The 14169-nt window shown below is 38.1% G+C and overlaps 1 protein-coding gene across 5 annotated transcripts in view; it reads right to left on the bottom strand.

Moving 5' to 3' along the window:
• The window catches only part of LRBA (LPS responsive beige-like anchor protein), a 539428-nt gene that overhangs the window by 160394 nt on the left and 364865 nt on the right, over positions 1–14169 (bottom strand). For all 5 annotated transcript variants that reach the window (XM_084768541.1, XM_084768543.1, XM_084768544.1 and 2 more), the window contains 3 exons: positions 13529–13631; positions 8617–8732; positions 4278–4390 (listed from right to left, as the gene is read on the bottom strand). In XM_084768541.1, coding sequence (XP_084624667.1) covers positions 4278–4390; positions 8617–8732; positions 13529–13631 — 332 coding nt within the window. The remainder of the gene's footprint in view (positions 1–4277; positions 4391–8616; positions 8733–13528; positions 13632–14169) is intronic.

Here is a 14169-nt window from a genome sequence, read left to right as displayed (position 1 = left end):
GTTCCAGTAACAAATATATTTACATAGTTTTCAACCTGAGTTCTGTACACTGGCCATGCAAGCCGTGGACGGAGCACTCTTATTCTCATTGTGCCTCAGTTTCTCCTTTGTAAGGCAGTAATTGTGCTAACTGTCTGTAAAGACTTGTCTGAGACTGTAAGTGGTTAGCATGTGTGAGATGCTTAGGCAAACACCTGTCCTGCTGCGAGCGCTGAAGAACCCTGGGTAGCTGTAGAACCTTTCGCCCCGCGCAGCCAATACAGCTGAGTTCTCACTACTCTTGTACTTCCCGTAAACGCGTAGCAGGAGCAGTGTGGTCTAAGGACAGGCTTTTGGGACATATGTTCAGATTATAACAAGAACATGCATTAGCTGCCCCAACATTATACTGATCAATTAGAAGAGAAATAGGTAACTCAAAATGTGATGGCTTCCTTTCTTAAAAAACAAAAATCACAATGAAAATCTACAAAGAAACTCCCATTCCTGAACCTCTTAGCCACTGTTTATTTTCAGGACAGGATATTTGTAAGTGAAAGCCTACCTTACTTATAACATTTTGCAAAAGGAATACAAAAAGAAAATGGTGATTCTTAATTATACCAAAGAGGTAGACAGAATATAAAATCAATGCATATTTATAAAATAGACTAACGTCACTCCACATTCTCGGTGTGGCTGTATCTGTCACAATTTCAGACCAGTGATGATGCAGCAAAGCATATGTGGGAGAGGGAGGAGCTCCGTCAATGACTCCTGATTTTGGGGGCTTTGAAATTATAAATTAAACTACTGTGACTTCAAATATAAAAATGTAAATTTCAACACCCTTTCAACCTGAAGTAGATTTGACCTTTTCAACACACTGACAATATCTATCTGTAATCACTGTAAATATATATTGGAAAGGTCTTAAAATTTGCATTTCAAAGAAGACAAAAATTTTTACATTGCTCCATTCACACTTTTTCTATGCTAAAGGATTGATCACATAAAAGAATTCAGAAGAAAGGGTGTTGATTATATTACTTCAGCACCAGAAAGAAAACTCCCAGTGCAACAAGGGAAAGATTATCAAATATAACTGTAGCTCTGTGCCAAAATAGCTCTGAAAACCAGCTTTGGGGAAATTAAATGGACATAAATAATTTGATACATTTTAAAGCCAGTCAGGCTACATTATCTACTTAGCAATAGGATAAGATCTGTTTATGTTCTAAATTACACTTTGCACACTATGTTTTCTCAGATTTCAGAAGCTTATTTAAACAAATAGTAACGTCTGCTCAATGTATGCTTTGGGACAGATTTTAATATAATTCTAACAAAATCATCATTCGTACACATAGAACTCATTTATGTATAAGATGTGTTCCTGCAAATGGATGTATAAGCAGATATTTAGACATGTATCACACAGATTTTAGGAGGTTTTTCTACTACAAGCAATGAGGCAATTTTATTAAGTAAATGAATATTATTTATAGATAGAGTAGAATTTCCAAATACACCATGTAGCTAATTTCAAAATCACTAATTTTGCTACTGTTTAATGAAAACAGCCGGCACTGGGAGGATTTCATTCTCAGGAGCTGGGCTGGCATGTGAAGCATCTGAACAAGGGGAGATAGCTTTATGCTGTTTAGTTGGGTCCTAAAATCCCCTCCTCTTCCTAGCAACAGCACCGTTCACTACTGAACTAGGAAAGACCTCCAGTTCTTTCTAAAGCACTTTGCATAAGTAGCCCTTTTTCAACCAGGAGTAAAATAGTCTCAGAAATATCTCAAAATATAAAAATGGATTCCATTACAATCCATTGCAAAAAGCCTTAACTAAAAAAAACCAACAACCTTTTTTTTGGTGTTTGTGTGTGTGTGTGTTTGTGTGTGTGTGTGTGTGTGTGTGTGTGTGTGTGTGTGTGTGTGTAAGTACATACAAATGTATTTGACTAGAGACCAGAGGTTAACATCAGGATGGCTTTCGAAGTTGTTTTTCCACTTCATATTTTTGCTCAGAGTCTGTCATTGAGCCTAGAGCTCACATTTGCCGACACTAGCAGTCCAGCAAGCCCCAGGATCTGTTTGTCTCTACGCCCCAGCCCTGAGGTCACAGGCGCATACCAGCACACCTAGTAGTTCATGGGTGCTGAAGCCCTAGACTCAGGTCTTCATGATGCACAGCAAGCATTTCACTCACTAGACATCTTCCCTGACCACACAAGAAATTTCTCATGCCTTTGCTTATGTTGTCTACGTCTATGTTTTTTGTGGCTATGACCATATATGGTTGGAGACTAGTGAAAGTAGCTCTGTTTTGGTTTAGCTGCCCTCCTTTTGCACTTCAATGTAGCAAGAATTTAAAAGTCAGAACTGTTGATCATCCAGTGGGGCATAGAAACAGCCTTACTTACACATAGATGAAAAATAATCAAGCTATTATTCAAAATATTTTACCAACTCAACAAGACTATATGACAATATAATTCCTTAGAAATGGCAAAAATAGGCCTGGAGAGATAGCTAAGCTATTAAAAGCTAAGCTCACAACAAAAATAATATAAGAAATGGCAATAATATACAAGCCTAATTCGATGTGAATTAAGAATTCTGTCAAGAAATTTCTGATTGAAAATAATGTCTGACAGCATTTTTTCTGATCATATTTCAATGAATATTCACAACAAAAGCAGATATTCTATATAATACAGAGCAAATAAAATAAAAGCTATAGGATTATGGAGTGAGCCTGTTGTACTGGCCTACCAAACAGCTCACCATGCAGATCAAAATAATACAGTCTTTATTTACCAGACAACAGTTCCACAGATACAGCAATAATAAACTGGCATCTACAATAGGTCTTCCCATCTTATTAGTTTTTAAAAAAATAATAATCTTAATAGAGGAAACAGAAAAGGAAAATTTCATTATTTCTGTGCTACTGGGATCAAACATGTAAGGCAAGAACTCTACCACTAGGCTCTATTCTGAAATCAGGAAAAATGGTAAGAGTATAACAAATTTTGAAATGCAGGGAGTCTATGTGAATTCATATTCTAGAAAAAGGGAACAATGAAAGCAAAGATACCAGAGGCAGATAGGGTATTTGAGGAATGGAATTTGAACAAAGATGCATACAAACGCAGAGAAAAAAAAATGCTATGTAGAACAACAGACAAAAGCCATATCCCAAATGCTAATGTTCATCAGGAGGAAAATGTCAACGGTTGCATTGCTGCTGCTGCCTTTGGATAGATGAGTGATTACTGTCCAACACCCCCAACACTCACTGTGCCGAGGAGGAGTCAACGCAGAGCACCCTGTCCTGACACTGTGACGGAAACTGGATCGGTGAGTGGGCGATCTCCTAAAACTATTTCTGCAGAGCCTGCCTCAGAGTGAAAATCAGGGTGATCCACTCTTTCTGCTGTGAAAAAGGGTGGTACTAAGAGCAAGAGATCTCACATTCTGAGACATTCTCACACAGGCGCTGGGGAGGCAGTGGGAAGACAGTGATGAGCAGGAACTCTGCATCAAGGAGCACAGTGACAATAAGAAGACGCCCAGTGGGAGATACTGATGGGCTGAGAAGATGAAGGAAACCCTCAGGACAGGGACCGAGAAAATGACTTCAATGAAGAGGTGAAACAATGCAGAGAAGCCAAGCTCTGAGTTCAGGAAGGCTTCCTCCATCCAATGATAAACTAAGAGGGGTTAAGGAACCGCGTACGTTAAAATCAGATTTGAAGAGGATCCACCCGGATTTGGATGTGATCCCAGCATTTTAGAGGCTGTGGGAACACAGCTCAAGTTTGAGATGTGTCTGATTTACATAGTGAGTAACAAGCTATCCTGAAAAAAATAAAGAAGAGGATTCATATGCTTGTGGTTGAGGAATTAGCAGAGGACCAGAGGAAACAGACCAGCTTGACAACCTGAAGCAAGAAAGCTCTGCTTTGCTTCTGGTCATGACTCTCCTTGTGTGTTAAATACAGCTGCCCTTAGAGGATGATATAGGAGGACAATGTTTACTTGAATGCATATGGAAAAACAAATACAATAAGTTTCTAACTTGTTATCTAGTTTATTATACATGTTATTTTTAAATTTTAAGCTGAATAACAAAATTTATTTAAAACTTAAAAACAACTATATTAAAGGTAAAACAGTATTTAAAATTTTTTAAACTTATGTGAAAATGAATCACATATTTTTATATTAGACATATATTTTTTATGTAAGACAAACATATTTCAGATATTTATCAAGAAATATTACCTTAGACAAATCTCTGAAGTTGCTTGGCAACGTGAGATCTAATTCTTCTGACTCATAATTAGTGATGACCCAGGGAAACACGGGATACTGATTTAAGTCGTTATAACCCCGTCCTGGTAAGGAAAAAAAAAAGAGATAGCTGTTTAATTTAGCATAAAACATGAAAGACTATTAAAAGAAGAAAAACTAGTAATTTGGGTGCAAGTTACTATTATTAGTGCTAATGTGTGTTCCCTCATCTGGCCTGTGTAAATCACACTGTGAAACTGACGTCATTGGTATTACATGTATGTTTGATGAAAATACCTAGGCTCAAAAGTTAAGAGCTTTCCCCAAATCACAAGACTAGTAACAGTGAAAACAGACTCAAATTTTGGTATGTGGTCCTAAAGTATATGGTCTGTCAAACTACACTTGACTTTCTTTGTTATCTGAAAGCCAATTCCAAATAAAATGCTCTTTCTGGAGTACAAGGAGAGCTGGCCACTGAACCTAAGATACTGCGCATGCTGTGCATATGCTCAACCACTGAATATACTCTCAGCTACAAAACAGTCTGTATTAAGACTAAAAAAGAATTAATTTTGATAGAAAAGTTCAAAATGACATTTTCTCTGCTACCAATTAGTTAACCAACCAACTAATCAAATAATCACCAATTTTCAACTAACCAGGCAGGCAGGCAAGGTTAGCGATAGTTCTGTTGGACACTGGCTGGCTGTGTCACACGAGTGTGCCTGGACTAAGCACCCCTGAGATCCTGTAGCACCTTCCCGACTGATGCCCTGAAGAGAATGCACAGCAGCCCAGTCTTGCTCCACCCACCCCATGTGCTGCTCCGTACCTCCTTCTAATCTACTGACGACTGATACACTGATGTACTGAGACTTATCGCAAATATACACTCTAAAGACGAGGCAGCGTTTGTACACATTACATAGCAGTTTTTTGCATGTCACCATTTTAGGGACGCACCAGAGAGCATGAGGTAATTGCTTCTGCTGTGAAAATGCAGCCATGTGAATCTCGGGTCTAACGTTTATCTATCTACAGCCTATTTCTGATTAAACTCACATTGAAAATATTTTATAGCTGAAGTACAAGGGAGAAAAGACTACTACTATTGCTGGAATTCCTTTCATACTATTCATTTTAATTTTTTCTCTTTCAAAGATATGCTGATGTCATACCACACACCGCTGAAGAGTCAAGGGATTCTCCATGCAGACTACTGGCTTCTGACCTGCTGTAGTTAACAAGGTTTTCCCTCACTCTGCTTGGGCTGGTACGTGTACCGTGTGTGTGCAGGGGCCCTCAGAGGCCAGAGGCAGGCATCATATCACCGGTAGTGACATCACAGGTGGTTCTGAGCTGCTGACATGGACACTGCCAACACATTACAGGTTCTCATCTGCTAAGGCCCTGTCGAGCCTTATTTGCAACATTTTAATAATAGGAGCAACTTTAATTCAGAGGCTATGTCATTATAAACTTATGTTCTTTTTCTCAGGAAACTAACCAAGCACGTTAGAAGTCATTTCATCTCTCCTTCAGCTCCCACTTCCTTCTAGATATAATTTACATATTAGTAGGCAGTAACTCCTTCATATTGTCTTATTTTAATAATCCCAAATATTTAAAAGTTCATTGTATACAAAGACAAGAGTATGCACTGCTCAGTGATTAGACCTTTACTCACATAGCTATTAAATACTCACTGACTGTGAAATGTGTCATGAGTGTATGAATTTACATGTGGCACATGGAACTGCAAAAGAAATCTTAAAGATGCCTAGCCCACATGTTAGTGATATTCTAAACAAATTATTAATTCTACTTCGAGATAAATTATTTATTTAAAATGATTTATTTACGACATTACAGGAAACAAAAGCTATGCGAGAACAGAAGTGCCTTCATTAGGAGTTGCTTTATAACTGTACATAGGCATTCGATTACATTCAGTTAACTGATTTACTACATACACAAGTGTCTATTAAACATGTCAATCTTCCCATCCCATAGTACTAAAAAATTCTTTTAGCTACTGGTTATGCCATTACCACTAAAGTCATGTGGTTCTGCACATTCTGTTCAAGCCTGGTCCTTAACTAACTACAAGACGGCTTCCCTGTAACTAATAAATGTGAGCCCTTCAGCGTCCCAGTTTTTATACTGCTGTTTTCTCCATTTCTAAAGCAGGATCTTCTTTCTTTACTGACAGCAATTCCTTCCCCTGGCTCCTTGAACTCCTTTCTGTCACAACCTGAACCACAGTCCCTTTATATTTCTCGTGGTTTCTCCCTGCTGCCTTAAGCCACCTTCCCTCTCCTATCACAGTTTAGAAAGCTATATCTAAGGGTCACACCATCCACCTAGTCATCTTTTATGCTTGCTTTGAAAGTGAGTTCCCTTTGGGTGACAGGAAGACCCCATGCACCAAAGCCTTATACTCATCCTCCCCTTCCCCCACCCCCGTGACCGAGCTTCTCTACAGAGTCCTGGCTGTCCTGGGACTCTGTAGACCAGGCTGGCCTCTAACTCAGAGATCCGCCTGCCCCTGCCCACCGAGTGCTGGGATTAGAGGCACGCACCACCACCACCCAGCTCTTACAAATCATTAATTTCCCCCTTACTTTGCAGTGACATTTGACACAGGTGACGAATGCCTTCCATGCTTTCTATTTGGGTTCTTAAGACATGAGAACCCCCTCACTGGCCTCTGTAAACCCCAGGGTCGGTTTTTCTGTCCTATCTCTCCTTCCTTCCTTTCTACCTCCCTCCCCTTCCTGCCCTTTCTCACACACACCTGCTCCAAACTCGGGCCTCACCGCATCCTTACCTCCTGCCCTGCTGATCTCCTTTCCCACTTGACAGTTTCCTCGCTGTCAACGGAACCCAAATTCCTGCTTCTAGAGTGTGAATGTTCTCTGGCTTCTGCCAAATGCTCTTTCAGACATTTCAAATAGATTGTCTTGCCAGGCCAGCAAGAACACCACCCTTCCCTAGATCTCTACTAATGGTTAATCAGTCGCCCAGCAGTGAGCGTCAGAAGCCAGTAAGTCTATCCTGACAGCCCTCTCACTTACCTACTCTCTCCAGTCAGCTGTACGCCGCACGGCCATGGCTTGCCATCCTGGACTAACACAGCCTGTCCAAGGCAGTGTCACTTCTCCAGTGCAGGCCCTCATTACTTTTACAGGGACTTGCTTCCGAATTTAGGCCTCTGCGCAGTTTCTCTCTCCCAGGCAACCAACTTACATAAGACCTCCATGTTAATGTTTTACAACTCTGTATCACATATTCTCGAAATCTTTCCAAGCCTTCCCAATGAAGCGCTAGCCCACTCAGCCTGAAGATAACCGACCACAATGTCTCCGCACTACAGCTCGTTTGTCTTGTTTTTCTACAAGAGATACATATTCTGTACACATACACCTGAGAGCATGAATTCTCCCACTGACACTGTACTTTGCGTGTCCTATCTCTGCGTGCTTGTGTATGACCTCCCGGCCACCTCCTCTGTCAAAATAACATCGTTACATGACTAACGAAAGCTTTGTTTCCTTTCTAATTCCAAACTACTGGGTAAATATAATTTCCCTCCCTCTCTGCCTTCTTAGATTCCCTCACAGTCCACACACACATTCCAAACTCTGAGAAACTCTGGGACCTGCAATCATTCTTGTCCTAACCATTTCAAATAAGGGACACTTGACTTGTTCTTATATTGGTAAATAAAGTAACTTCTCTGTGAGCAGAAAAACATCTTTTCTTTTGTATATCTTTTGTGACTCAAATATATACCATGTCATTGCTGAAGTGAAACAGAAATGTCACAAAAGTATGCCCCTGTTTGCTTATTCTAGATGCAAAGTATGGACACATTTCTATTCTTTATTCTTCATAGAAACAATTTCAATGGGTTATTATCAATATTACATAATTACACATCCTGTAAGGGCTATTTAATCTTTATATTTTCACATATGGGTTTTAATATAAGTATTCTGTTATCATAATGTGCTGTTTCATGATATAATTTATTTCTAACATATTAACAGCGTCTTACATTTTATACTGTTCTTCATTTCTACTATTTCACAGTTGTCCTACTTTATACTGTATAACTATAAATTCTTTCCCCTTTCGGAAAATTTTAAGTCTCAAGTAGCCACCTGTCCATATGCAAAGTTACAAATTTTATTAGGAATCTACCTTCATAAGAGACTCAAACAGCAATAAAAACAAGCTACTTATGCTGCTACTAAAATAACCTAAGCATATCACAGTGCATATTTGTCACCTAAAACAAGTCCAAGTGTGCACTTAAATTTACCTGCTATTGTGTTGAGAAACATCAAGTACTCGAAGTTTGAAATCTCTCTGTGTTGCCACCGCTGAGTCATATTTGATGCCTTAAATAGTTGACGTGGAGTGGCTAACGAAATACGCCTGCAAAGAAAAGAATCTGAGATAAAACTAACTTAATATTAATTATACTATAATAACAAATCATGAATTATCTGTACTCACTCAATAGTCTTAATAAAACCTGTATCTCTAAAAATTAGTATCCATGTCAGACAATGAATATTAGCAATGTTTCAACTTAAAATTAATAGGTAATAATGATGTGTACTAGCAATAAGTCTATTATATATGCTCTGTTCATTCACGTAAGCTATTATTATAATATTGTGATACTCAGGTCCCATACAGGTCAATTAAAACAATATGACTAATGACTCCTCACAATGCATAAAATTGTATTCACATGTCTATCACCTTTAAAAGTCATCACTTACAGATTAAACATACACACTATAATTTTATATATTATATTTGCCCAGATTCTACAACAAGGAGAAAGGCAAGTCTAAGCAATCTGTGGGGTAGAATGAGGACAGGAAAACTACTGAGAAATTTTTTAATGCAGTTCATTAGAAGACCCAGTTAGAGAAATGTAAACACTTAGGTACAACTGGACAACAGAGAAGCAGTGGGAAACAGGGCTGGGGTCTGGGGCGGTGGTGATAAGCAGGACCAATTATAATATTAGACATACTAAGAGTACAAAACTCAATGATTTTAGAATTTTTTTACCATTTTGTATTATTAGTACAATCTACTATACAGCATTTTCTTTACACCAAAACCACCTTTTCTGTATTTGCAGTTAATTCCCTTTCAGATCCCACTTCAAAGCAACTAGCAGTCTAAATCCTGTGAACCTGCCTTTTCTGGGCATTTCATGTAACCACACAAGGCATTGTGGTTTGTATCCGTCTTCTCACAACAGTATTTTCCCAAGGCTCACTAATATGATTGTGTGATCAGTCATTTTTCTTATTTCTTAATAGTATTCTACTATACAAATATAGAAAACATATTTTATATAATTAATGCACATTTAAATTGCTTCTGGTTTTATGCTATTGTGACTGTTGCTACTGTGAACATTCATACACATAACATTGAGTGAACAAGTTTTCATTTCCTTTAGAAAGATTCTTACAAGTTGAATTGCTGAACTGCATATTAGGTTTCTCTTTTACTTTTTTTTTTTTTAAACCAAACTCTTCCAAAGTAGTGGGACTGCTAAATATTCGAATAAGCAATTCTGAAGTGATTTTCCTATCTTTGCCAACACCCACTATTGTATTTTTATTATGGTGGGTATGAAATTCATCTCATGGTTTCATGGTCCTTCCGAAGTATGGCCACTTGCTAACATGGCCTGTGTTGACTGTGGTGGTGCTGTTTTTTGTTCTTTAGAGAGGATTTTTATCAGTTTGTTGAAATACCTTGCTTTTGAAAGTCAGTCCAGTGTCTCAGTCACAAATGTACACCAGAATTTGTCAAGTGCTTTTCTTCATCTATGAGGAGGTTTTTGTCATTTTGTTTATTAAGCAATATATATTTATTTCCAGACTTAAAACTATCTGCATTTCTAGCTATTTAACAATGATTTAATCTACACTACTGAATTGGCTGGTAAATTTTGTCAAAAATTTTGTGTGTCTTTTCACAAGAGCTACTGATGCAAAATTGTTGTCTGTTTTCTTGTCTGGATGTGGCACTGCCCATACAGAGTGAATCAGGAGGTGTTTTATTATCCTCTATAATCTGGAGTTTGTTATTATTCTATTTTGAACATGTTAGGATTCATTAATAGAGTTACAAAGGCCATGAATTTTTTTTAATGGATAGCTTTGAATTAATAATTCTACTTCCTTACTTGTTATAAACTCAGTCAGATTTTTAATTTCCTATTGAGTCAGTTTTGGTGGTTTTTTTTTTCATAAATTTGTCAATATAAGCTAAGCTGTCTAATTTTCGGTAAAAACTAGTTGAGTTTCTTCTCAACACTTTCAGTTGTGGTATGGCCAGCAGCAATGTAATGCCATCTTCTTTTTTCATAGGTACCAAAGTCTATCAATTTGACTTTTTCAAGCATCAGCTATCTTTCAATGGGCTGTCTTACTGTTTTTCTTCCACACACTTATGTTAAAATCATTATTACTCATGTTATCCTACTGCCTTTGAATTTAGCTCACTCTGCAATTTTCTAAAGATGCTTAGGAGACTGAGATGAGACATTTTGGCCTTTTAGATAAGGATGATTAAAGCCATAAAATTTCCTTCAACTGTGGTGGTCACATCCCACACATCTCAATGTGTCACAGCTGTGTTGCAGAAGTTCCCAACTCACTACACTTGTCAGTCCTATGAGAAGGGGAGTTGTTAGGCACAGGAGTTGGCAAGAGCACCAAGAACTGGTGCTGGCAGAGCGTGGCTGCGTAGCAGGAGAACGAAGCTCCTACCCAGGTCTCTCTGAAGGCGGGAACAAGGTGGGTGAGGAGAACTCTCTCCCTGCTTGTCTCACTGTAAGGTAGCTTTTATAACTCTTGTGACGGTTGGTGTGAAAACGGCCCCTTTGGCTAACGTCAGTGACCGCATTCCCATGAGACTGTTATATTCTATTTCAAGAAACAGAACCAGTCCAACATTGATGCAAACGGGGCAGTTTTACAGAAGCCTGGAAACAAGGCAGAGCTTTCAATGTTCTGGAAAAATTTAAAAAGGCATCTAACAGTGGGGCCCAGTGACTTAGGAAGAAAGTGTTGAGGAGGAAATATAACTTGTAGGATTTAGAGACTGATAAAAGGAGAAAGATGTTCAGCGTGTCTTCTCAAGTCTCGGCGTGAGCTGCTCAAGTTAAGAGCACTAGGGAAGCAGCGGTTTTAGAGGGCTGAATGTGCTCCTTCTGTCCTCATGACTGTGAGTGTAGAGAGGAAGCAGAGAGAAATAGGCGTGGCTTTAGTTATATTGGAATTGAAACCCAAAAGAAATGCTCAGTGGTAAATGCTGAGTAGGAAACTGGACTCCAGAACATATCTAAAGCAATAGCAGAGACCTGGTAACTGGCACTCAGTGTCCGGTGCATGAGATTAGTGACTTCATCTGGGGAGAAACCAGACTGGCAAGAGAATTAGGGCTATAAACCAAGGAATCTCAACTTCACTTGAAAACTTACTATAAAACCGTTATAATTAAGACATAGCTAGCTTACTAGGCTACAGTAAAAAGACTTCTGCACTCTCCCAAATCCTACACCATGAAATAGTCTGTGTACTAAAACCTAGGAAATACTGATGGAAGGAAACAAAGATGATATAAGTAGAAAGCTATTTTATGTTTATGGACTATTTAAATGTCCTTTCTCTTTTTTCTAGGTAAGGAGTTTTGTTTGCTTTTTTTGTTTTGTTTTGTTTTATTCTTTTCAAAAGAATCAACTCTTCCAGGCATATTGGCAGAGCACTCAGGGAGACAGAGGCAGGCAGATTTCTGTGAGTTCGAGACTAACCTAGCCTACAAAGTGAGTCCAGAACAGCCAAGGCTGAACAGAGAAACCCTGTCTCAAAAATCAAGAAGAGGAGGAGGAGGAGAAGGAGGGAGGAGGAAGAAGAGGAGGAGGAGGAGGAAGTATCAGCTCTTGGCTGTTTCTAACATTTTTAAAGACTCTGTACCATTTATTTCTGCTTTGGTCCTTATTATTTTCTTCATTCTAATTTTGGGCTTACTTTGTTTTAAAAGTAAAAATTAGTGGCCTGATTAAAAACTTTGAAGGGATAATAAATAAAAATTTAACCTAAAATTATGGTTCTAAGTTATCCCAAATATGTTGACAAAAGGTTTAAGAATAATTTTGAAATATTTTGATGTTCTATGTAGTAAAGTTAAGGATGATCTTTCAAAACATTCATTACACTATAACACAAAGTATGTTCTTGATGAAAATTTATAAAACACACTCACTAGGTAGCCCTCACCTCAGGCAAGAAGTATAAGCCACACGCCTTAAGCCTTCCTAATGCACACTTGTGAACTGCTGCTCTCCAAAAATGACTTAGTGTCCTGACAGTAACCTCAGGCGTTAAAGACAAGTTTACTGGTTTAGAGGATTACATGAGCAGAGTGGCTGTTCTTGCCTCCACCCACTTCCATCCTTCAGTCACTTTCACGGTTACATATATTCTACTGAAGGACACGGTACAGCTTACTTATTTTCCTACTGCTGATGAACTGATTTTCAGCTTGAGCTATCATAAACAGTGCTCATACGAACACTGCTGTGCACCCTTTGCAGTAAACACGAGCAGCGGTTTCTGCTGGACCTGTTCCCAGGACGGATGCAGTTGGATTATAGGACATGTAGGATTTGCAGATGTAAGTTTCACATTGTTTCCAAAGTGCCTGTACCAATTTACATCCTTTGCAGCTAACATTCCAGTCATTTGACATCTGAATTAATATTTGGATATTATTTGTCTTTCAGGGGTTTTTTTTTTTTGCCATTTTGATTAGAATATAGTGGTATCACATATAAATACATGCCTTTTCTCCAAAGGCCAAAGTAATAAGCATAAATGAAACTCTTTGATGTGTGTGTGTGTGTGTGTGTGTGTGTGTGTGTGTGTGTGTGTGTGTCTGTCTCATACGTTCATGTAAGAACAGATGCTTCTGGAGAGAGCTGGAAAACTTTTGCTTGTAGTATTTGCAAATGTTCTCTGAGGATATGACTCAGTTGACTAAGAATAAAATGTAACTCTAATAACCATCCTTATTTAGAAACAAGAACCAGAAGGAGACATTTCAAAACAAATAAAAATATTAAAACATGCTAATCACCAAAAATAATTAGGACATTTCTTTTACTCATTTATTTTTTACAGGTAAAACAGTACCTGGTCTGAGGTAATCCAAAACTGGTTCCCACACCAACACGAGGTAGATAGTTCACCACTTTCTTTACTGTGGCAGGGTCTGGGAAGTTGAACATTACAGCAACTACAACAAATAAGTTTTAAAAATTAGAATATAGTGACATCCTTTTTGGAAAACTGACTTGATCCGATAGACTGTTTCCTCTTGGCTCAGGTATCTCAGATATGCTTGGCTCTAGGCTCTGATGTGACAGTGGCAAGCGTCTACAAGCGGTGTGTGTTTTGCTCAATGACTCCATTGCCATAGACAGGAGTTTCAACGGTATTTACGGAAACGCTAACGGTTACTTCACTACATAACATGAAACTAAGATTATATAATGACAACATACATGGTCTATGTTCAGAATTCTAATATTTTGGTGTGAGTTTTCAGAACTACTTAAATTAAAATTTACATAGGTGCATACTATTATTAAAAGCTACAAATATAGGTACGAAATAATCTATTGCATATCAAGTAATGGCCCATTTGAAAGCAATTTTTTATAATATTTTTATGTTTATACTTCACATATTAATGTCAACCAGAAACATCTGTGTATTGAAATAAAACTTTTTCTCTAAGATTCTTAAGCAAACTTAAAATGTTTTCTAATAAT

This window comes from Acomys minous (assembly GCF_964271855.1).
Source record: "Acomys minous genome assembly, chromosome: 19".
In the NCBI taxonomy this organism is placed as follows: domain Eukaryota; kingdom Metazoa; phylum Chordata; class Mammalia; order Rodentia; family Muridae; genus Acomys; species Acomys minous.
This window is presented reverse-complemented; position numbering and strand designations above follow the sequence as displayed.